Genomic DNA, 26,222 nt, shown 5'->3' on the forward strand with positions numbered 1-26,222 from the left:
ACAGAAAAATCTTTAATCACCATCTCCAGTCTTTTTTTTAATAACAAGGTGTTGAGAATATCATACACTGTTCAGCTGTGATCACTTTGTGTGACTTGTTCTTATTATGTTGTAGAGGGTGTGTGCACAGACCTGGACCTTCGGGACACTGACAGTTTGGGTCTTGGCTAGCTTGTATGTCCAAAATGGCACCAGAGGTGCTTCTTTGGGGAAATAATTGCGCTGTGTCTTGTGTCAGGCATTCTGACAGTCTTTCATAGAGCTGGGATCCTGTATCCTTACTGCATGTCTGATCAAGTGCACTTGTACTGTTCAAAGTCTTTATTTTCCCTCTAACTCATTGTATGTCTACAGCCAAGAGGGGCACTCTGCTCACCTTCGTCAGCCTTATAAACTGGGCAGGCAGAAACACAGACTCACTGACAACCCACTGAGTCTGTGTTTCTGCTGATTATACTTTAACTGTGTTATGGAATAAACTCTGTTACACATATTAGAACATTGGTGACCCATGAACATCTATTGGTAGAAAAACTGTAATTTTATCAATTACTATTTATTTTTCTGTCACTGATCATTTCAAACCTAGAGAGCAAAGTTAAAAAAGACGAGGTACTAAATCAATGGGCCCTTTAGTGTTGGAGTTACAAAAATGTATCACTCACCCTACTGAAATAAAGTAGATGGTCTGAATTTATGGGAAACATATCTCTTGACGTGGATCGTCTCCAGTCTTAATCCCCGCTGGGCAAACACTAAGCTCTCCCTTGTTTTCGAGTAGCTGAGCCAAAAACTAATGAAGTTGGGCATCATTCTGACATTTTTGGATTTGCACACTGAGCAACCAACCTTAACATTTGAGTGAAAGGAAAGCTGATTATGCAGACCTGCAATTTCCAGCATGATTTAGCTTTAAAGCACGTGTCTGTTGGGTTTATAATTGTTCTTCTTCCTCTCTACTGATAGAGGAAACAAATAATTAAGCATTTGAAATGTGCTGTAGAAGTTTTTCTTTATTTTTTCCAAATGCTATAACAAGGTTTGTATTTTTTAGCTGGGTTGATTAACAATCAGTAATTCCCAAAACTGGGAAAAATGAATTGTGCAGGGTATTGAAGAGTGTAACCTGAACCTAGTTAAACTGGCAGTTCAATTAGTAATTTACGAATCAAACAAAGCACAACAAAAATAGATTAGTGTAAAGGGGTAAAATAATTTACTAGTTAGTATTTTTTTAAAAAAACATGATTTGCAGAGAAATTAATGGGTTTTGAGATTGTGTACTGCATAAATCATTTGTAGACTTAAACTTTATGCACTGAAATACTGTATTCTTTAGTAGTTTTTGTTCTTGTACAGATCATTTACGAACTTTTTTTGAATACTGTATGTTTTTATTTTTGGACTCATTATATATATTTTGTGTGTTTTTACATTTTATACGTATATAACATTGCAGTGAGTTAAAATAATTGTAACTGTGTTAATTATTTTTCAATACACTGTAGGGCATTTTCTAGAAATGTTAACCAGTAACTTATGCTATTTAAACATAAAATGCGTACAGTAAATCTAATGAAGAAAAAGACTGTGCTTAAATAAAAAGAAATCTTAAATGCAATTTATCTAAATTTATACTGTAGATGTGTTATTACATAGTACAACTTGCTCAGAAATGTATACTGTATCTCACACAGGTTGAGTTCTTGGGTCTGGGTTGTTGGATCTTCTAAGGGGCAATTAAAGCACTTTCATAAGGTTAATATTTGGTTTATTGGAATGCAAGGCACAGTCTGGTTTACAAATGTCCCCCCTAGCTGCCCACTGTTCATTAATAAATACCATTGACTTAAATTTTGCTCTAAGCAGATGCGGGAAATCTCTCACCATGTGAGCTTAGTGAAAACCTCAAGACACTACAACACAGAAAATTCATTGCAACATATTAAAGCCCTGTTCCTCCATCAAACACTAGCAAGTTCAAACACTGATAGCCTGGACAAGCGCAGTGACCACAGTTTACAGGAAGCGGCTTCATGAGTAACCAGTGCAGTACTAATAATTGGTGTGATCAATATTTTAGAGCCACTGCCAGCAACTGCAGAGAGAGGTTATCCTATGGTGATGTAGTGTGAGTTTATTTAATTACATTCTTCAACTGATTTTGTTCACATTTAACATCAGAATATTAGCTGGCAGTACCTGTACACAGTTCTTAGTTTTGAAGGTACTAGTATCTCTTGCTCTGTACATTTCCCTTGAATGTTCTAGTTGTTATCCCTTAAAATAAAATGCACTGACTTTTTTCCTTAAGATAGTGGGTGGGTTTCAAGCTGTGCTGATAATTTGCTACTAATGGGTAGTTTGGTGGCTTAAAAAAATTAAGACACTTCATTCAGTGATGGACAGTTCATTTAGGGAAATACTTTGGGTTAAGTGAAAGAAATACTTAAGGTAAAATGGCATGACCCACACTAACAAAAATATTTTAATCAACATGATTTTAAAATAAGGAATTTAAGCAGTGATGTTGTACCTGTACATCTGTTTTCAAGGATCTTTAAACTGTTCAGGATTAAAATACAACACATGTAACCATTACATATATATACTGTACAGTAGCATTAAAATTGAAGAAAGGCAACTGTGTTGTTGTTATGTGTGAGACGTTCTATATTGTGTGCCTATCCCGATGACCTTATTAAAGCTTTAGTGTTAAACTGCAGCTAGTATTTTGCTTAAAGAGTTTCTGAGTGTAATAGATTCAGATGAATACAAACACTCCAGACGCATAGACATGTCTTACTTTCAAAAACACTGAAAAAGCGTTTTCGAACGAGTGCAGCGTCCATAGAATTGAAGGCCCAGCATTGCAGTCCATATTTTGAGGGGGACTTTTATTTCTATTGTTTGCTTTTTAGCATGCGTTAAACTGTGTGTGCGTACACCGTACATTATATAGTGTATGTACTGTGCTTTATATATCTCACTATACAGTAAATGAGGGTGGGCTCTTTTTCACTTTGACTTTCACTTTTTTTCAAATTGCTGACATCTTTGCGTCCTTAAACAGAAAATTGGCTCCAGTTTAGAAGTGTGCCGAAGACGACAGTAATGAGTTTTTCCGAGTGTAGGGGTACCTGTAGGCCAGTGTGTTGTATGTGTCACCTGAAAATGCTAAATTAAAAACCGTTGACCATGCTACTGTAGTACTGCCTGCGTCTGCCCCAGGCTTCCCCTCACACGTGCCAGTTTTCATGGCAGGGCTAGGAGGAACTGAAAAGCACGACGCTTAAAAACACGTCCTCTCTGTTCCCTGCAGCGAGAGAGGAGAACGTCGCCACTTTCCGGGGGTCGGAGTACTTCTGCTACGACCTGTCGCAGAACCCCATCCAGAGCAGCAGCGACGAGATCACCCTGTCCTTCAAGACCTGGCAGCGCAACGGGCTCATCCTGCACACGGGCAAGTCGGCGGACTACGTCAACCTGGCGCTGAAGGACGGAGCCGTGTCCCTCGTCATCAACCTGGGATCGGGGGCTTTCGAGGCCATAGTAGAGCCGGTTAACGGCAAATTCAACGACAACTCGTGGCATGACGTAAAGGTCACGCGGAACTTGCGGCAGGTAATGATGGGGATCGATGAGGGGTGTGTCGCATGGGCGAGCAGGGGAGAGTAAGCAGCAGACGAAAGACCTCACTCTGATATGCGTGTAGAAGTGATCTCTTATTTATTTTGGCATTCTTTTTTTTTTAAGTAGTTGCTTCTGTTATGTTTTCCTTTTTTTTCATTCTCTTTATGAATGCCATTAAATAATATATTTTCTTTTCCTGTCCATAGCCTTTCTGTGCTAATTCTTCTCACTTTCAGTTGACTTTTTAAAATTTTATTCAGATGGCTTTCAGTTTATGTAAAAGATTATGTTCCGAATTCCAAGAGCACCAATTTCCTTTCTGATTTTATCCATTTTACGTCACTTTTTGCTTCTCTAAGCAGGCTCCTCTGTCAGACACCATCATTAGCTTGATGGCTGTAGAAGACTGAATTTTTTCTGAGCTATTTCCACCACTCTTGGGTCTAGCGACTCTATCCGAAGCAAGGGAGTGCCAACCAAGTCAGACCATTTCTGTCTACTCAATAGTAGTATTTCTGTAACTGTAAAGCTGTTGGCAAACCATAGTTCAAGATATACAGTACAAATAGTGCAGGTTCTTTCTTTTTCTTGGGGAGCTTTGACCTAGATGGGTTTAGCACTGCAGACGGAAGATGAGGAGGCAGTATCAGAACAGAGGGGACAATAGCTTCATCGCTGTGCTGCCCAGATGATGGTGCCATCCATCTCTGTACAGGAAACTGCCTTATAGATTATAGTTAGGAGTGCTGCGTCTTTTATTGTTGATTTACAGTATTTGTATTTTTTGGTTACATGGGGGTTATGTGTTTTATCAGGTAGTTAGATTGTTTTACAGTATGATATTATACTGTTTGTAAATACTGATACTGTACATGTGCATCTGTATATCCACATTTATAAAAATATAAACTACATAAGGCAGATGCAAGAAAAAGACAGGTATAAAACTGCTCAAGAACTTGAATTTCGTAGGAGTTTACAGGTTTGGCTGTGCCAGATTTGAGAGGTGCTCAACAGATTACACACAAAATCGTTGATTTACAGATGGTCACATTCAGCTCCAGTGAACAGAGTGGGGAACTGCAGAGAGGATGTGGAATTCATAGTATAGTTTACAAGTGCAAGGGCTTTTAATAGCTGACTGGTGGGGAGGCCGTTAGCTTCAGTGACAAGTAAAACCGCTTTTGGGATCACGCTACGGTTTGAGTTTTGGAAGAGGTTGACAAGTAAGTACTGATTTCATATTACTACTAAGACAAGACTTGTGCCCTCGGTAGGGTTGTCCTGCCAAGAAATATTGTGGTTTTGGAACTTGATCAAGTTGAAGTAGCTCTGGGCCTTTACTCCTGCCCTTGCATCTCTCTTCTCTCCCTTTCTCTCTCTCTGTTTCGAAAGGACACGCTTTGTAAGACTAACACTAACCATTCATGGAATGAATCATTTTTTTTACTAACCGATACCTAACCAACTAATGTACTAACACCCTAATTACTCATCATTGTTTTTTTGTTTCATTTTTTTATTAACAACCGTTCTGTTCACTATTTTTTAATTTCCTTTCTTCCCCCCTTTTCCGCAAAGCACTCAGGCATTGGACACGCTATGGTAAACAAACTACATTGTCTGGTAGATATCATTCTTATTGTCTTTTTTTGGGTTTGCCGTGTGTATCCTTCCCCTCTTCCTTTTATTTCGGTTTCATTGTAGACACCATTATCAAAAAATGAGGAAACGGGGTTGGTATTTCTTGGCTTTCTTCACTTTTAATTTCCCCCCCCTTCCCCTCCTCCCCCAGATTTTCACCACGGCTTTTACTTCTTTTTCCCCCCTCTCTTCTTTTAACGTCTTCCACTCTTGCAAAGATTTCAGATCGGGCCTGTTTGTAGGGCTTAGTGTATTAACAAAGCCTCCACATTTTATTTTTTATTTTTTTGGTGAAGACTACAGGCGAACTGGCAGAAGCTTTCCATAAAAAAAAAAAACCAACAACAACAACAACTACAAAAAACAAAATGGAAACGCGGGAGCTCTGTCAGTTGTTTCCAGTACACTCTGTGCATGGCATGCCTAAATATCACTGCTTCCCTCACTACCTGTGCCCATCCCACCCTGTCTGCTAACGTGTGTCCACTAACACTCTAACTCCCCCTGTGCCCTGGCTCTGTGTCCCTGCCACACCGGACTCCGCCTTTCTTCTCATGGCATGTGAGGGGCAGCAGTGCCTGTGGCAGCACCTACACCTCTCCTGTGCCCTTCGTTGTGCCTGGGTGTTTCATGCTTGGCGCTTGCATGCTTTTTTGAGTTTATTAGGCGTCTGGCTCATATCGGTGGTGGCCTCCTTGACTTGACTTTCTTCCCCGGTTTGAGCCGTTTTTGAGAAAAACAACCTCCCACCCCCCCACCCCCCCCCACCCCGACACACCCGACAAAATCATGGCTTGCGCATTCATGATGTTTGATGGTAAGACTCCTTTTGGGACGCATGCTTGTCGATGTCCGACTGATCCGAAACTGTAACCCTGAATAAAACAAGTACAAGCGATTGTTCTTGGTTTTAACATTGACTAACCCTCTAAACCTAAATGATGGCGACAACCAAAACTCTTCCATTTTCTTGCCCCCATCAAGGTAAAGAAAATATGTTTCTCAAATATTTTCTTTACTTGTCAGCGATTCCTTCAAAACCAAAATAATAATAAAAAGAAGAAAAAATTGTAATGGGTCTTATTCAAATCCAGAAAATGGAGACTGAACCATACGATCCAAAATGACTGAACGAGTCCTAGGAGACAGTACCTCCTGTGAAACAATCCTAGAAGGTCATGTGTGGGCATTGTTTTCTTGATTATATTCTTTGAACAGGTGACAATATCTGTAGATGGCATCTTAACCACTACTGGGTACACACAAGAAGACTACACCATGCTTGGCTCAGATGACTTCTTCTATGTTGGTGGTAGTCCAAGCACAGCGGATCTGCCTGGTTCTCCTGTCAGCAACAATTTCATGGGCTGCTTGAAAGAGGTACTGAAATGTGTTCTTTCACTTCTAGGGTTATGTCTGCAAATGCATTACACTTCACATAATGCAGATCAAACACCAGTATCTTTGTTAGAGATTATTCAAATCCTATAAAACAATTAAAAAAACATGAGGGGTACACATACACATGAAAATAACATCCTAATGTAATAAGTTTGTTTAAAGTTATATATTTAATTTGATGTAGTCTGAAGCACAGGTGATTCACTAGAGTCAGCAGAACTGTGGCACGAAATTAGAAACAGGACTAGCTGGCTGCCTGCCACTTACTGTTTCAGGTTTTGGAGAATTCTGCCTTTATATATGTTTTGATAAATTAATCTGTAAGAAATTACGTATCTTCTGTCGTATCTTAGTAAAAATCGAGCACATGAGTTGGAAGCCTGTGACAAACCGTATTGTACCAGTTCCAGCTGGCAGGATGTCTTAAAACCTTCAGTAGCACTGTTAATTGTTTAATAGGCAATTTAATAAGTCAGCACCTTTAGGCCTCGCAATAATGATGTAGTAAAGCAAGAGACCTCAGAACTGAAGGATCTTTATTTTAGTTAGAAATAGGCAATTAAGTCTTTGCTAGACCTTTGCTGAGTAACATCATTGCATAATTGGTCTTACTGTCAGTGAGGTGGTTATGGGCTCTCCTCATAAGAATTGTGGCACAATCATTATGCAGAATTATGACTGATGATAATTTCTGAATATGTGCATTTTGACCTCCTATTAAGAGCTACTGTTTCTAAGCATTGATCATTCTTTGGGAGTTGTGCTTAGAAATATTAAAGAGTTTAGCCCCCCACTACCTTAAATTGCGGGAACTATTTCAAATGTAAAGGTTTATATTTCAAGGGAGTTATTTTTTTCTTTTTTATATCATGTACATCACAGACGTACTTATGAAATACCATTACAATTTTTATGTAATTTTTCTTTTGCAGCCTCATGTAGCCTGATGTTTCAGTACAAAATAGTACACCTGTATTTTTTTTTAAATAATTTATACGGAGAATACAGTAAATTGCTTTAGCTGACATTTTATATTTTTATGACAGATTTATGTTCAACTCTCTATCTAATCTACTTGGTTTATTTATTTTTTGTTAAAAACAAAACTAAAGAACAACAATCAATACAAAGATGAAATAAGATACATACAGTACAGTATGTATGTTCTGTCTTTGAATTTGTCATTCAAACCGTTCTATTAATTTCTTGCTGTTGCTAAATGTTTAATGCTGTCCTGCTTTCAAGTTGATGGCTGTGTAAAGCGGTTCCCATTTTTGAGATTACAGTAATTTGCCTCCTAAGTGCTGTAACTTTCTGGTTGAGCAGCACCGTACCTACGGTGTTACTAGGAAGAACAAGGTGCAGTGAGATCAGAGATTGCTTCTGTGCTTTCAGTGTGCATTTAAACAGTGACTTAGCAGTAAGCCAAGCTGTCTTTCCAGTTATCCAGCATTTATTACAATGGACTTGCTTTAATATACTGTACACTGTTAAAATTAACACATGAAAGAGGTTTCAGAAGCAACATCCTGACCAAATCCTTATTACACAATTGTATTTCCTGTTATGGGTTTACCAGTTTCAGAAAGGGGGGTTTCCTGCTTTCTGGAGTGTTTCTCTGATTTCACCTAACCTACAGTAATACAGTTTTGTTTGCATTGCCTCTTACCAGTTGTTGTGTAACTTTATCATAATTGATGGTGGATTCCTCAGTGCAGATGGCCAGAGTAGGGTGTTTCCTTTTGATGTCTTTACTTCTCAAAATTGAAGCAAGTCAGTATTATCTACTTTTGTACCTGCCAAGATAGAATCAGTGAAATTAGATCATTTGGCTTCTTTCTAGATTGTTGGTGAAAGCCTGCTTAAGAATTGAAGTAGGCATTGCTGAAACTCCAGAATAAAACATTAATTCTGTAGGTGATGTCTCTGGAGAAAACTACGCACTGTAGCTGTTGAAGCAAATTACTTAGGATGAGATGAGGTGCTTCTTAGACCTGGATGACATCTCAGTCCAGCAAAGGTCACTGTCAATCAGCTGTTCTTAAATTATTGTGCCTAAAATGCAATCAAGAAGTCAGTTTTCAAAGGTTTCATCCAAAAGGTTGTTTAGGTCCATGCACCTCTCTGTTTTGTATATAATGTGCCAGTGAGCTTCTCCATTACCTTCTTGACACCAGTGACATCATCCTTGGCCCAAACACCGCTCCCTGACGAGACGCACCACAGTGTCAGCTTGCCTGCCTCACACTAGTGCTGCTTCACTCCCTCATTCCCTAGTTGCTGCAGATGGGCGGGCAGCTTGGCAGGAAATCCTACACGAAGCTCTCTCAGCTCTGCGTTCCTTTCGGGCTTCAAGCTGATCTGACCAGAATATGAGTCATTGTTGTCATTGTGCCTCCTCCACTGCCAGGGTCTCCTCACCCCTGCTCCTCACCCATTCCTCCTCCATCCTGCCTGAAACACGCTGTAGCATTGTAGTGCAGAAGAATCTCCCTTTGCCCCAGCCTGGCACTTTCTCTTCTCTCTCAGTCCTTAAACTGCTGTATTTCCTAAAGAGCTGCCTAGTGTAGGTCAAGGGTAGGAGGCTCTGACCTAGCCAATAATGTTCTGTAGTTTCGACAGTAGCTATACTTGACTTGATTTGTAGTACAGACAGACCTGTGCAGACACCCTCCTCCATCTCGGCTCCCTGCACCTCAGGTGCATGTTAGTCCTGTCAGCAGCAGCAACAATCATCTGCTCAAATCCTAGAATTCACCAAATGACAATGAGCAGCCCGTAATAACCATCATAATTTAAAGTGACCTTGCAGCTCTGCTGTTTGAACAGAGTGTGACTGCTCTTCAGCTTATTATGGACCATTTTGCACATAGTGTGATTAATATTAATTTACTTCTTCCTGATGGTGCTCTGTTATCAACCCACAAGCACAGTGATTTAGCCTGAGTCTTAGATGCAGTTTATGTAGCATTAGCCAGCAGCCATATCACCCTGCAACTCACAACTGGCAACCCACTGAAGCTAACCAGGTGTGAGCCTGGTCAGTACCTGGATGGGAGACCTCCTGGGAAAAACTAAGGTTGCTGCTGGAAGAGGTGTTAGTGGGGCCAGCAGGGGGCGCTCACCCTGCAGTCCATGTGGGTCCTAATGCCCCAGTATAGTGACGGGGACACTATACTGTAAACAGGTGCTGTCCTTCGGATGAGCCGTAAAACCGAGGTCCTGACTCTCTGTGGTCATTAAAAATCCCAGGGTGTTTCTCGAAAAGAGTAGGGGTGTAACCCCGGCGTCCTGGCCAAATTTCCCAATTGGCCCTTACCAATCATGGCCTCCTAATAATCCCCCTCTATGAATTGGATACATTACTCTGCTGTCCACCACTGATAGCTGGTGTGTGGTGAGCGTTCTGGCGCACTATGGCTGCCGTCGCATCATCCAGGTGGGGCTACACATTGGTGGTGGTGGAGGGGATCCCCATTACCTGTAAAGCGCTTTGAGTGGAGTGTCCAGAAAAGCGCTATATAAGTGTAAACAATTATTATTATTATTATTAGACACAATAAATTAGGATATATCTGTATATTTGATGAATGCCAGTATTTCTGCTATATGTTCAGTTTTGGCTTAAAGTTGCATTGGAACATACTGTACTATATAGCGTATGTGCACATGTCAAGTCATTCCCAAGAGTCACTGCCAAAAGGTTATTTCTGCTGTTTCCTGTGACCCAGGTCCAGTTGTTACTTATTCCTAATCTTAATCCGAAGTCTACAGTCTGTCCAATTTAAATTATAATCATTGCCCTACTACCTTAAATTTACCCTTGTCCTAGCTTTAATCCAGATAATCTTAATTGCTAATTACTATTATATACCAGAAATGCTAATTATTATTATCCAGTAGATACAGATTTCCATAGTTTGACAGCATTTTAGCATACTGCACTGCTGAAGAAAGGGGCTTCTGCAACATGGCAGGTAGCCTATCCCATACTCCCGCACTCCATTGCACAAAACAAATTCCTTGTGTACTTGGTTTCAAGTGTGTTTCCTCATGGCTCGACGTGTCTGCTTGTAGGCATCTAGGTTTAATAACAGGTTCCCAGTTTTAAATGTACGTCCACATAGTTTCCACATGTGTCCTCCAGTATGTGTTTCACTGTTTTTTTGTATTTACTCCTCCCATGTGTACGAATTCTCATTCTCAACCACAAACCTAATCCAACTGTAAGCCCTCGATTCTAACTCTTTTCTTACTCTGATCCTGACCCTCATACTATATCCTGCCTAACCCTGGGTCCACCCCTATTCCTACACCTAGTAGGAATTCTTAAAACCTCCCAGTCCTGATATGTCTCATCCTACAGATGCTCAAATAAACATATTTCAAATACTGAATTAAGAATGACAATTTTCCAGTTTCATTATAAAAATCATCAAAATGAAATGTACTTTTTAACTTGCATGTCATGTGCAGTGTTGCAATGCAGTACAATATGTTATTAAATTCCTTATATAATTGTACAGTACAGAAGAGTGTTGAACATGAAGGCAGTGTCTGAATTTTCAAAGTCTAAATCATCAGCCAGCAGACACTGACACTTTTAGGACCATCAAAGAGTTTTTTCAAGCTGTTTGTCAATTTTTTATAAAATAGAGCATTTGATGTTACAAAATCAATGTGGGATTGTAAGCCTGGCTACATGAAAAAAATACCGTACAGTATGATGCAGATAGGAAGCTCTGTTTGAGGCTTGTTGAGCACGCCACCCAGTGGAAAGAGTGAGATAATACAATAAGAAACAAGAGCTCTGATGTACTGTAGCAATTCACAGCAGTAGCAAAGGCAACATTGTTTCACAGATTGAAGGGGAATTCTGGAGCAATAAAACATCCCAGTGTAAACTACAGTACCAAACTGAAGTTCAGAATGGACAGTATCACATTACTGTATAATAATTGTATGCTCTGAAACATCTCATTCCACCCAGCCAGTCTCAGAAATAAATCCTCTGCTTACAGCCTCCCAAGCCACAGAAGGTGCCTTTTTTAGTACAAGAAAGATAAGACAAGTCTCGTCTCATGTCCGGTACATTGTCTGTGGACACACTCAACACTAAACCACGGAGGAGGTCAATGATCTCCTCTTTCCTGCTCAGAAATGTTTGTCTAGAGCATGTCCTCACAAAGCACCATATAATCAGAATATAATACCATACCAAATATGAAAGTTTAGTCATTATTGTAGGAAAAGAGCTGATTCAGTTTGCAAAACACAAAATAAAAATGTTCCAGTATTAGTATCATCTTTAGCTAAAATTTACAAAAATAGTATGAATTGCTTGTACTCAGAACAGATGTTAGTTGTTGTCAACATTGTTGATGTTAAAAAGCAGATGTAACCTGAATTTTTATAATTACATTACCATAAGAACATAAGGACCTCTTCAACTGAGAGGAGGCCTACTATATCTGCCCGTCTAGCTTGTTTGTTTGCTAGTGTCTGATGTGAAAAGGGACAGGGTATCAGGACAATCCAGAGTTCTGTTGTGCTCTGCTTAAAGGAAGTCAGAGCGAGTCAATCATGCATAAAGTGCCCTGTGTACTTGGACACCTCCACGTGGGTTGACTTTGTCAGCGCCTGTGAGGATTTTGATTACTCCAATCACACCTTCTCATAGTTGTCAGTGTTCAATAATCTTACATGTAATGGAAGTCAGACATCTATAACCACTTAGTTTGGTCTGGTTACTCTTATGGGTGGGTGTTGCATTGGCCAGTCATTAGCCAGTCAGTGGGTATTAGGGTTGTCCTAAGAGACTGTTGGCAGAGTGTTTCTCTAATAGTCTTTACATTTGGAAGAATACCATCAGGCCCTATAGATTTATTTAAAGCGCTCAAATACTTTAACAACTTCTTCCTCTTCTATGCTATAAAGCTACTGTATTTAATGTAGACGTTTATCTCTGCTCAGCCTGAGGGATGTTGTCTGTTTTTTATCTCGGCAAATATCTGCGTGAAATATTCGTAACTGTTTTCCTTTCATCACTTAAATGCTTTTCATTTGTGTCTCTGAGACTCATTACTTCATCCTTTTCTGTTCTTTGGCTGTTACAATGTGGCAAAAAGATTTATTTCAGCCTCCATTGCAATATTCTTTTGCTTTTTAGCATCCTGTTTTACCCGAGCTTGTCATTTTTTTGTGCTTCTGTTCTTTAACTGGATCCTGAAAATATTCCTCTTGTCTACATTTTGAGTGGCATTTATCACCAGGATCTGGGACTGTTTCCCTTATTAAACATTTCTGTACACAATTTTAAAATCTTTAAAACAGGTGTTTTTGTTTTTATATTGAATGCATTTTAATAAGGCCAGTTATTTAAAATAATGATAATAGCATGTTGAAAGACACAAATTGCTGCTTACATTTCTAGGCTTTTGAGTAATTAAAATAATATTAATTTATAATGGAGTAGTGTTATGCTCATTACGCATTTAATTTATTCTACTGGAAAATGGGCAGCTAATTTTAGGCCCTGGCATCACGGGTGAGTGTGATTGAGCCCTGCCTCAGATATTTACAGGGTCATCATCTTTTTTGCTCCAGAATGAAATGTGTTCCTTCATTTGTGAAAGTCATTGTAAAGGTAAAAAAAAAAAACTAGTGAAATTATAACTCCTGTTTTCTTGGTGGGAAAAATGTGTGCAAACTGCTCATGCTCTTGAGAGGAAATAGTTTGCTTATAGGGAACAGAAAAAAGTAATGAGTAAGTACATTTTTTTCCTGATTATTTTTTTAATTCCTCTGGGTATTTATTGAAGTTGCAAAAACTGGGAAATAGGGGCAAAATATTGAAGGTCAGTGTGTTTGTTTTATTCTGTAGTTTTGCTTCATGGGTCATGCACAAACAACAAATACTTAAAGTACTTCTTTTTATATGGAGCAAAATACTTTTTAAGCCCAACAGAGTTTTATTTGCATACACTTTGAATTAAAACAGGTTCTGTAATATGTTTATTATTCATTAAACTAATAAAATGCACTTAAGGTGCTGCATTAGATATTTGTAAATTGCTTTTCCATTAGTTGGGGAAGGACCCAGCTACATAAAGATCTTTGTGTTGTGCTTTCAGTCATGTACTGTAGATTGTTGAATCTAATAGGTGCAGACATATTTGGAGTAATGAGGAAAATAGTCTATTCTCTGGGTGTCAGTCTAGTTATTCCATTAAAGCTGCAGCACTGAGAACATTAATCAGAGTTTGCTTTAACATGCAATCCCCTCATGACCAGAAGTGCTAATTATTATAGACACAGCTCTTTCTAGAGTCTAACAGCATCTTAGCATACTGTACTATTCTCCATGTGCTGCATTATCAAAATATGTCACCATCTCTCTTGCATAGCAGAAGTGTGTGGACACTGACTGACCTACTAAGCACGCCTGGATATTTATTCTGATATTTATTTTAAGATCAACCAGTCCTCCCCTCGCTTATCAATGCAGACCAGTGATTCTCGTGATGGAGCACTGTATTGTGTGGCAGCCTTGCAGAGATCTGACAGATGCATGAGCCCATCCTCCTTCCAGCTGATCCAGTTGGATCAGTTCCATTACAAGTTGATGTTTAGCGACATGCTGGAATAAAAGCCTGGCATGCTGGAGAAACATCTGTAGCTCTTTGGATGGTTTTGCACGTGAAGATTCTTAATCGTCCCATTAATAGATACTTGGTTAATATTTATTTTTTTGTTGACTTCTTTAATTGAAGGGTATAAATTCCTACCCTTGGAAAATATTCCCATGAGAATTAACTGTATAAATAGCTTTTCTCCACTAATGACTGGCAGTGTTGTCTGTTTCGTTAATCAGATTAGAAGGATCTTTATACTGGGCCTGTTGACAGTAAAATACGATCATGCAGCTTGTACAGCTTTAGAAAGGTTGCTTTTACATAAAGCAGGTAAAACAGGGTTAAAAAGATTTAACATTAAATTTATATTTTTGCATCTTTTTGTAAGGCACAGGGATGAATTATTGGCAAATTATTTGCTCTGTACATCTCAAATGTACTGTATCAGTAGCTGTAGGGTTTTGTGTAGCAATTGCTCGTGGTTTTAAGTATAAATAGGGCTGGACCACGGAACACCGTCTCTGGTCTTCAAGGGCCACTGACCAGCAGGTCTCTCTAAATCTCCAGCTAAGAACAAGGAAAGGCGTCATTTAGTCTAATTAAGCAAATAATAATTTCAATTAGGTAATTAAGGGCTCAGCTGGAAGGAAAACCAGAAACCCTCTGGCCCTGGACTGGAGTTGTGCAACTCTGAGCAAGAGGATTCAGGTATAATTTGCTCGTGGCGAATGGCAGTGCTGCTCAGATATAGTATGCACTATTAGAAATACAGGCATGTTTAACGTTTCCATTTATGAAGTATCTTGAAATTTTTCGAGCTACATAGTTCATTGTGATCCTTGGTTACTTTGATTAAATTGCCCAAATAAATTAATTAGATGGTGTCAAATAGTTATGCCCTTGAAGTGGTTAAGATTTGGGCAGAATTAAAATATTTTTGATCAGTGTTTCAGTCTTCCTGACTGTAAAGAATACTTTTAATTGGTCCATCCACAACTCTAAACAAACAGAAACTGTAAGGGAAGTAACCTTCACACTGCAGGCTTTCAGTGGGACCCTGGTCAACAAGGTGATTCGGGTGTTTAAACAGACGGGGTATTGTGCTCTGAAATGATTGTTAAAGTAACAGATAACATGTTATCACCACACCTGGCCCAGCTCACGGAAGAGTGAAAGGTGTCAGGTTGAAACCAAGTACAGAAAACGTAGGAGCAGAGCACAGCTAAAGTGTCAACTAATTGGCTTATTTGATGCATTAAGAGGATAAAGAGGTAAAAATTGCTTCTCAATATCTTAACTCTTAAAGAGTTTTTAACAGAGTTTTCTGTGTTGAATGGTGTATTGGTAGAGATGGTACTGATTCTTCGGAGCCAGGTGATAATGCAGGCGATGTTGCATCGCTTCTGAAAGCAAAGTCAGCAGCAGTTCGCAATGGTGAAACATTAGTGATGCCCAGTGAAGGAGATGAATGTGACAGGTCAATGGAAATTAACTGGAACTGGAAATGTTTTGCCTTGAATTGAACAGTAGGTGTGCTCATCAAGTACTTAAGGCTTTCAGATTAGTTAGGGATTCAAAAGGGTTTCTATTAGTTAAGTTCATTTTCCTTTTCACACAGACATATCTGTTTGGGAAATGGTAGAATTTGACACATATCCTGCATGATGATTCTGTCTAGTATTGATCTGGCTCAGGTTTCTCGTCAGACATTTTCAGCTGTGAAAAGTAAGACATTTCTTTTTTTTTCCCAGAAGAAAAGCATTAAAATGGAATGCAAGTGTTATGAGTTGGCTGTAGTGCTGTTTGAGGCAAGCATTTGCTTTGGTGACAATTTCTGTCGTTATCTGCTTATCTTCACTGAAATACCTTTGGAAACGGACCAAACATGCGAGGAAGCAAACACGCTACATTTTCCAGTGTGTCCAGTGTGTACACGGAAATACCATCAGAATGCTATCATCCCCCTTGACGAGTGAATAATCTATAACAATTTCTAACTTTTATACTGTTTGACCCAGAAGCCATTAATTCCTTGAAAGTAGTGAGGACGCCTGTAGGCAAAGATTTATAGGTGTAACAGGCGGCTAGAGATGATTAATGTGCGTGTCATCAACTAAGCAATGAAGCTACTCGGAAGCAGAGCTGCATGGATTGAAAATCGTGCCTTGCTGTATGGAAGAGGCAAGAGTTTTGACATGGGTTGAAGCCTGTGCTGAAGATGTCCGAGCTCGAGCTGATCTACGTCCTGCAGGAGGATCTGTCTGTGGCTTTCCTGATGCTGTGTTAAATATAGTGCCATTGCCTGCTGTGCTAGCCGAAGACTTGTGGCACAATGCAGAACAGAAGCGCTGGGAAACAGAATAAATATTTTCATTCAACTCTAGTGGTGATTTCAGTTTTACTGGAGTTTACTTAAATTAATGTCACATGTGTGTGCTCGCTCATACACGGTACCTGGAGAGTCACAGTGCTGTCTGTGTGGGCCTGCTCAAAAAGAGAAGAGCTATCGAGTGTCAGTATTCAATTAATTAATTGTTTCTTATATGCATTTCCTTCATTAACAAAAATAAAAGAGAAAGAACAGTGACAGGTGGCAGGTTGTTGTCCTTTTTTCTTTTTCCTACCCTAGTTATGGCACAAAGGATGTTTATGTTTACCTCTGCCTCAGCAGCTCGTATGAAATCGGGGAAGGCTTTTTATCAGAATGTTTAAACTAGGAAAGAAAAGTGACTGGAAGTTTCCTGATTTTTTGTTTTTGTCTCATCAGTAAAGCAAAACAATTATCTGACATATAATATGAAGTTTGAGGATGCAAGATGACAATAACAGAGTGACTAAACTACAAAGTATCAATTTGTGTCAGAAAACACTGCTGCTTTTGTGCAAGCAGGAAATTGCTGAGGACAGTGCCGTTTAGAAAATGAAAAATGCATCAAGTGGAAGTTACATGGATAAACGGGATAAATAATATGATAGATAATAATCATTAATGATAATCAAACAGAGATATGCAGTTATAGATCATTTTGGCTTTCAGCATTCAGCTGTCTTCTACAAATATCTTTCCTGGTACACTAAAATCTTAAATAAATACTGTATAAGTTGTTGCTCTTAGTTTTGTAATGTTTCCATGTATGTGTTTTAGGAAATAAAGCACATTTGTGTGGTGCCATGTGCCATATGCTCATGAATCTCATGTGGCCTTTTGTAGGTAGTAGCATGCAGTAGCGTTGCACACTATGCAGTGTGCAACAGTAAGAAAGGTTGCAAATGAGGGCAGCCCATTAGGCACAGCTATTCTGTTTGGAACCTACGTAAGTAGTTAATTAATCCAGTGATCTCATCCAGCCTTTCCTTGAAAGAAGCCAGGGGATCAGCTTTGCCAACATGGCTGAGTAGCTGGTTCCACATTCCCACAATCGTGGTCTTGATAATAAAGGCAGTTCCAGGTAGTTTCCCTGCGCCCCCTGGTTCGTGTTTCACTGTTCAACCTGAAGAAGTCCACTGCTCTGATTTTGTCAAGGCCTGTGAGGTGGAATACTTGGATCAGGTCACTCCGTAGCCAGTTCTCTGTTCAAGACTAAATGGAGTTTATAATGAATGTCCGGGCGGGATGACAACGACCAAGTTCAGTCAGACTTGGCTGTCAGTAATTAGCAATCACTAATCAGGTCATTCCTTTTCTAAAAACTATACATGTAAATACTGTATGTGATTCGCTTCTCTCTCTCTCTCTCCCATCTTCACCCTATCTGCTCCTCTGCAGCTGCCCCTTGGTCACTCCTCGCCCTCTGGCCAGGAGGTCAGCCCTCAGTCAAGAGGGTTAAGCCAACTTTTGACACACATAATCCTTTTGGTACACTGATTCTTAGGTGTTATTCTTAGGGGAAAAATGTTTGTGTTCCTTCATTCTTCAGGTCCTTCAATATACTGTACATAAATGGAAACAAATCAAAATTAGGAATTGTGGGCTGTTTTCACGGGAAGATGAGTAGGGTTTCGTAGTCGTGAGCCATGTTAAGCCTGAAAAAGATGGAGATATGAAAAGGAGGAGATTTTCGGGAAGCTAAAAAATGTGGGACAGGCTGAATCACAGCAGCGGGATCAAGGAAGAGTGCTGCCAGCATTTCATTAACAGAGAGAAATTCCTACTTTAATAGCCAGCTGTCATTCTACACAGTATTAGTGGAGCAGTAGAGCTGTGAATGTGTGTGTATTTGTGGACTGCTTACAGTATGTACAGTATGCTGCTGTATTTTTTACACTTGTGTTGATAAGGCCTTATACCTGTTCTGTGTATAATCTTTTAATCATGTCGGGAGGTGTACAGTGTCGATGGCTGAAAAGCCGTTGGTCAGGTGATGGATGTTCACTGACAGTACAGTCTGAGATGTTTTCAAAGGGCAGGGGTCTGTGTTTCATAACATTGGGCACCAGTAGTAATTTTCTTCTGAAAATAACCGAATCAAAATGCTCAATGTGAGAATCCTGAAACTCAAAAAGGATTTCTTTCTGAAAAATACCCCAAATGGAGGGGATGTTTATTTCTGTAAATTCTAATGCAGTTTGGAATGAAAGTTTGGAAGGGATGATGGCGACCAAGTCCCCTTCATCGCAGCTGTTCTGACTTGTAATCATTCACTATCAACGCCACTTTCCAACCCCCCATAGCTGTGGCCCGGTGATTTCTGGCAGGGTGCTGTTATTCCCTGGGCAGGATGCAACTACGGTATTTCACCTAGAATAAACTAGAATGGAACTGGGTGCCTTGAAAGGCAAGATTCAAGTTGTGACCAGTTCATACATGTGTATACTGTATTCGACTAGGTCAGATAGAGTTAATTGAGTCACGGAAATATTTGTAAAGGGCATTTGACTCACATGTCTTTTTTTGGGTTATTTTAAATGTGAACCTTAGGAAATGAGTTGTGTTACTGGTTATCTCGAAGCTCTCCTGGCTATGCTTGAGGTGTACACCTCTTACTATTCATTCTATTTATAGAAAGGAGCCGTAGATCGATCTAACCACAGCTACGCTCTGTTGTTGACACGAGGTCTGGAAAGTATCCATGTTGAACCAGCTCTCTTTTGGTTCAATCAATATTGAGCCGCAATCGAGAAATGTATAAACTTATAGACACTTTTTCACTGTTTACAGATGATGGTACTGTATGATTCCATACACAACTAGAGAATAGCAAACATTAAGGTACTGTAGCTACACTGTAGTAAACCCAAAATATTTTCATCAGTTTATCTGTGATGTATGAATAAGTTATAAGATAAAATATTTATTTGTATGTGCAATACAAATTGCGAAGCGGAGCCCCGATATCATCTTCTGGGAGATCCCATTGTCATTTAAACCAACAATTTAGTTAGAAAGTTCTTACTTTTCAAATATAAACTAACATTTTAACCAACAACTGTTATGTAACGCTCCAGACTGAACGCTGCTCATTTACTTACTCATTTGTAACATCTCATCCGATTAGGACCAATACTAAAGTTATTTTTGTACATAAAGCACACAATGAAGGAAAAATGTTAGGGCTTTGCAGTTAGAGTTTGTTTGGATCCTCCACTGCTGTTTCCAGGTTGTAGTCTTGGTCATACTTGTAGCTTAAAATATTGGCAGAAGAGTCTCAGGACAGTGCTTATATCAAACCACGTGAGACGAGTCGTTATTTATTGTGTTAAATTTATGAGTATTACCGTATGTGGTAATCAGAACACTTAAACTCAGTCTTGCCTTTACTGTCAAACAAAAGTTTACAAAAACTTCAAGGGTCTCTGTTTTAAAGTAGGTTATTTAACAGTACATTAATCAAGAGCCCTGATTCCCCTTGTATTATGCTGCTCAACTGAAGTTTGGGAGTAGAGTCTTTTTGAATCTGTCCTAGCACTTCAAGTAGCATTGGGGTGTTGCCGTTATGTACAGTCGGTACTGTAGGCAGGTCCTTTTCAGGCCATAAAGGCCCCTGGGGAATGGGGGGCAAGGGCCATCATTTTCCTTGACCATCCGACACTGGAGGTGGAGGTGATGTGGTCACCATCACGGTCTGGACAGCCTATTACCCCCGGAAGGATTCACTCCCAGTACTCACTTGGAAAGCAGGCTGAGTGGACCTGGGAGCCGTCTGGAAGGAACGAGAGAAACCTCCCGTACATCGCTTGCCCCTACCTGGGATTGAACCCGGGGCCTTCCAGTCAGAAGCTAGACACCCTTGCCGCCTGAGCTACCGCTACTCCTTGATGTTATGTACTGCCCATTTTTCTTTAGAAGAATTGAAACAAGCATGTCTCCTGCTGCTGTAATGTACAAAGAAAGATGCTGTGATGTTTTGTCAGGCCATTACCATAGCTATCTGTGGAAACAGACTGGGATTCATGTGTCAGTTTAGTGAAAAAACATTTACCAGTCTCTACATGGTTTCCTGTCCCTGCTTTGATAGAAGACATTGATACAGTTTACATTAAGGTAGAATTAACTGTCCTTGTGCTGACATTTAGTTCTGAGCAGAGGGCCTCATCTCCTGATCACTTACCGTTAAAGAGCTTTCCGAGAGTTAGTTTCAATCAATCATATTTTCTTCACGAAGCTCCATTTCATGCCTTTCGTCTAAAGACACTTTATACTCTAAAGATTACGTTAAACAAACACATACAAAACAATATTTAAAAAAAACAATTGAAAAGAGCAGAATTTAAAGCTGGTGAATTCAAATAAATATTTTATCTAGGTCCATATTTATGGACTTGGGGTTTCTAGTATGCATGTGCAAAGAAGTTCATAACTGAGGTGCAGATATGGAAGATGCTCGCTCATAGTTTACAGCCTGGTTTGTGTCAGGGAGCTGACCTGTATCTACTATATATGAGACTCAAATCAAGGGTGATTGAGGTGCCCTCAGGTGCACATGGCCTCTCTAATACAGTGGAGGAAGGTTTTAAGATCTTGAACGGCACTCTACAGTGAATCTGATTTAGACTTTGTGAAAGCACCTGCAGTGTCCTGAAGAAGACTCCACAGCTGAAACGTTGTGTTTTCTCTCTTCTCTTTTCAGCATAAGAAACTTTTGCCACACACATTTTTTTATATCCTTCTAACATGGAGTAAGCAAAAACAGTGCTGTTCGTTAGGAGAAAAGTGCAAATGTAAGGCTCATCTGTATGAGCCAATACCATACCAACAGTATTATATGCAGTACCACATTTCAAAAGTACTGTATTTGTCTAGAGAGTAAGAAATGGCAAAAAAAGTTTGTCTAGTACAGACCTTTGAGACACATGGATATAAACAGTTATTGTGATGTAAGTGCAATGACATACATGATTGCAAAAATAAGACAGAAACTAACATAGAAAGGTGTCGGTAATGGCAGTGGAATCTTTCCAGATGATGTTGTGAAAGACATTGTCAAGCCAGGATTCACAGCCACTAAAGCATCTTTCACAACCCTCACTTATATAGTTTCTGAACAGTGCTTTTTTGAGGACTTCATTGACTCATTATAGTCATGGACAACCTCATCCATGGGTTTTCACTTGGGTTTTGTTTTTTGTCATTTTGTCAGGTTGTGTATAAGAACAATGACATCCGATTGGAGCTGTCACGCCTTGCTAGGATTATAGACCCTAAAATGAAGATCCAAGGAGACGTGGTGTTCAAGTGTGAAAATGTAGCCACCCTGGATCCCATCTCTTTCGAGACCCCCGAAGCTTACATCAGCCTTCCCAAGTGGAACACCAAAAGGATGGGCTCCATCTCCTTTGACTTCCGCACCTCGGAGCCGAACGGACTTATTCTGTTCACTCACGGGAAACCCCAGGACAGGAAGGATTCCAGGAGCCAGAAGAACACCAAGGTTGACTTCTTCGCTGTGGAGCTGCTCGATGGCAGTCTGTATTTGCTGCTGGACATGGGGTCTGGCACGATCAAGGTCAAAGCCACCCAGAAAAAGGTCAACGACGGAGAGTGGTATCATGTGGATATTCAACGGGATGGAAGATCAGGTATGGATTGGGCTTCTCGGCGCAAAGCATTTTATAGGTTACAGAAATCGGCATTCTTAAGCATCAGTTTACAATAAGTAGTGTCATAGATTATTTACAGTGAAAAATCATTTTTTTTTCTTAGAACAGAACTATCGTTTTACATACTGATGGTAGCTTTCATGGCAAAATAACAATCTGTACTTAATTACTGTACTTACAACATATAAATATCAATAAACATTTGAAAAGAGAAGAGTATACAAGAACATACCATATTTCACTCAGTTTAATCCTTCAAAATGAAGTTTTATAAAGTAACAGAGCTGGAACATTTCACCTGCAAGCAGCTAATCATGAATGATTAGGTTAACACATGACAGGAAACAGAGGGGCATCGCTTCAGTTATTTTACACAGACGTATTTTGGGGAAAAGGACAGTTTTACTTCAGAAATAACATGTTTACAAAGACAACACAGTTTGGAAACAAAAGGGCTGCTTTTGTATTTTATTAAAACAATTGAAAATTATTTTTTACAAACAGATACATTATTTTAAATAACATGCTTAATTTTAAAATGTTAAGGTTTGCTTTAGACAAGTAATGTTCATTATTTTAAAACTACAAAGCAGTACTGTTGTAAAATTTATAGCTACAAGCTTAGTTGATAAGATGTTTACTAAGAGCAGGTAATTTGCCCTAAGTCAAATTAAGACAATTTATTACTTTCATGCTAACTTGAGATAAACAACCATGTTCAGTAAAGGACTATTAGATAATTATACACTTTGGTGTGAGATGCACCAATGCCCACTGAGAGCTGTAAAACTCTGATAATTACTTTAAATGGGGGATACCTGGCATTCTACAAATTTTAAATCCATTTTGATGCTTTGGTTTAATGGCTTGAGTAATTCTCAGTTTGACACAGCTGACAGTTGTGTTTTACTGAAGCACTCTAAAAGCAAAATGAGTCAGACAGGTTTTAGGGCAGAGCTCCTAGTATACGTATTTTCTCTCTGTCTCTGTTGCCTTTGAGTCTCGCTTTGCCACCTTTCAATCGATCATTAAGGCTCCATGTCGTTTTATAGAGTGTGACCCCTTTGAAATCTAAAGGGATATTAAGAATGCAGCCCATTAGCCAATGGTGAGCAGGTGATATGGAGCAGATCTGTCACTTCAAGACAGATTATTCATATTGATCTGGAGTCCCTAAGTACAGGGTGCTATTTAAACTTTATATCCTCCTCGGTGCCTAAGTCTGGGAGTTCCAGTGGCTTAGAATAGAGCAACTAAGAAAATAAACAGGAGTAATGCACTGGTACAGCAGTTCATATACTGTAATACAGCAGCTGCGTGTTTGCCTCAGGATTCATGATATATCTCCTAGTAAGTCAAAAACTGCCTGCTCCTTTCCTTATTAATCTTTCAAATTATATGTTGGGAAGCTTAATAAAGTATATTTTTCTGCTACTTCTAATAATCGTCAAAAGGCACCGAATTAGAAAGAAGCCTGCAGCTGGTTTGTCCATATTCCCTGCTCAGACCTCTATTTCCTTGAGACAGAGGAAATTCACTGTGAGCTGAAAGAAAACACGACAAAACTCATTTCTGTAACTGTTTTAAGATGCTTGTATCTTAAACTAAGGCCAGGCAATCACAGTACATGGGAAGAAGGGTGTTTATGTACTAGGTATACTGTGATACTATACTGTAGATGTACCCAAGAAGCTCTTGAGTTTTCAAAATCAGTTGTGGTTGTCTCAACATACAATTTTGTATTACATTACGCATTTTGATTTTCTTTTCAGGTACCATTTCCGTAAACAGTCGCCGCACACCATTTACAGCAAGTGGAGAGAGTGAAATTCTCGATTTAGAAGGGGACATGTATCTGGGTGGCTTACCTGAGAACCGGGCAGGTCTCATACTGCCCACGGAGCTGTGGACTGCCATGCTTAACTATGGCTATGTGGGATGCATTCGGGACCTGTTTATCGATGGCCGAAGCAAAGATATTAGGCAGATAGCTGAGGCACAGAATGGAGCCGGAATAAAGCCTTCCTGCACCAAGGTCAATGGTAAACAGTGTGAAAGTTATCCCTGCAGAAACAATGCTTTGTGCAAAGAAGGCTGGAATAGATTCATTTGTGATTGCACTGGCACTGGGTTCTGGTCCAGAACATGTGAAAGAGGTGAGTATACAATTTCTTAACATTTTGCAATACGAAATAATAAACTGCTATTTTTTAGCTTTTTTGTTGTTCAGTAAAAGACAATTATTTTTCTGCGGCTCACTTCAGGTAATTTTACCCCTTGTTTCATTATTGATTTTTAGCTCTCAATTAAATAAATCAACAGATATTTCTTTTTGCTTTGCTTTTGGAGAAATGATTATCATCAGTTCAAGACAGACCTGTGTTAATCTGCTGTCTTAAACCTGTATAGCACCATAAATATGGGTTGATTTCATATTAATGGGAATTACAATAAAGAAATGCAGTGAGTTATGATATTCGTTCAAAAAGTTATTTCACCATTTTTCCAAAAATATTTTTTTGTTATTTTACCTACGGTATTTTTTTTTCTTCAAGTGTACAACAAATCAAAGCAGAATCTATCTATCTGAAAGGAGCTTGTGTGGTTGAGCAAACCCCCCTCAGTTGCATCATGTTTTTATGATACACTCAAAGTTGTATTTGTGGTTTTGGTTGTGGCTTTCATAAATCAGATTTTCCTTGAAAATGCTTTGGAGTTTAGAATATAAAATAGTTTCATTTTCACCATATGGAATTTGTGAATCTAATGGTGCCTTGAAGTATGCTGCATGACAGAAATACTGTAGGACATTAAACTGTGAAAATTACCCAGGTACAACGAAAGCACAGTCCCATAGCTGTTACTGTTATCCATTTTTATTCCATGTTGCTGCACAGGAAAGGGAGTGTTGGCCATTGATCATGGGCAGCTAGATTCCACTTAATGCAAAATCCAATGTCTTTTATTATCTCTGTTTAAATGGAATTTCTTCTGACGTGGAGTTTGTTCCTGCGCTGTCCTTCGGCATGTTCAGAGTAATACCTTAATGAAGGGCAGGAGCAAACCAGGAGGAGGTAACTGGTTTGAGACAAAAAGCAGTGTGTACATTTAGATAAATGACTTACGCCAAGAACAGCTCCCAGCAGAAAAGCTGGTTGTCTGATTACGTTAACCTTGCTTTAATCATGGTAAAAATCTATTTTTGAAACACTCAGCAGCATGTGCATAGGACGTGAGGCTTTCTGTTGCTTTACTTGCTCTTACAACAGACCAGAACTGGGCAGCAGTCATGTCATTGGGCTTGTTGTACTGTACATACTGATCATGTTTTAGTAGGGTTAGGAAGAACTGTGTATTTAGAGGTTTACTTTTTATTAACATTGTAGATCTGTATCAAAGCTATTTAAGGACACTCAGATGCTTTTAAAAAATCCAATAATCCTTTCTTGATAAGAAAAATCCAAAACTTTAATTGGTGTTCACAGTGCATCAGGGTCCAGAAGGAAAAGACTAGAAATAGAAGACAACACCAGTCTTTTAGGTCTGACTGTTTTCTGTGTGTGCCATTGCAGTTTGTACAGATCCTTAAAGTCTGTTGTTATTTAGTCCCCTTAGCTTGGCTGGCTGCTTACTGCTCTAGGATTCGGCTCTGCCTGAGCCAAGCATTAGCTCTGCAGAACCTTCATTTACAATGAAGGCTGGGGTGACATTGGAGGTGCCACCATCTGGGAAAGGCAGCTTCTGTCAAGGCAGTTCTCTCTGATTGGAGCAGGGAAACAGTGGCTTTTCTGAGTCTTGGCAAGAGCCTTACATTTTAAAGGCGCAGACTAAAAATAATCTCCTTCTCGCATGTGCACTCTGAGTTTTTAATCC

General features: G+C 39.4%; 1 protein-coding gene across 50 annotated transcripts in view; it reads left to right on the forward strand.

Moving 5' to 3' along the window:
* nrxn3a (neurexin 3a) overlaps window positions 1-26,222 on the forward strand; it is a 387,994-nt gene that overhangs the window by 85,697 nt on the left and 276,075 nt on the right. For 36 of the 50 annotated variants that reach the window (XR_001478762.2, XR_001478763.2, XR_001478765.2 and 33 more), the window contains 5 exons: window positions 3,323-3,624; window positions 5,215-5,238; window positions 6,496-6,657; window positions 21,890-22,328; window positions 24,122-24,505. Coding sequence is in view for 44 of the 50 variants with exons in the window: in XM_015350360.2 (XP_015205846.1) it covers window positions 3,323-3,624; window positions 5,215-5,238; window positions 6,496-6,657; window positions 21,890-22,328; window positions 24,122-24,505 (1,311 nt within the window). In the remaining 6 variants the exon portion in view is untranslated. The remainder of the gene's footprint in view (window positions 1-3,322; window positions 3,625-5,214; window positions 5,239-6,495; window positions 6,658-21,889; window positions 22,329-24,121; window positions 24,506-26,222) is intronic. The other 14 variants (XR_001478767.2, XM_015350366.2, XM_069192986.1 and 11 more) reach the window with 1 other exon arrangement.

Source organism: Lepisosteus oculatus, chromosome 8, assembly GCF_040954835.1.
Source record: "Lepisosteus oculatus isolate fLepOcu1 chromosome 8, fLepOcu1.hap2, whole genome shotgun sequence".
NCBI lineage: Eukaryota > Metazoa > Chordata > Actinopteri > Semionotiformes > Lepisosteidae > Lepisosteus > Lepisosteus oculatus.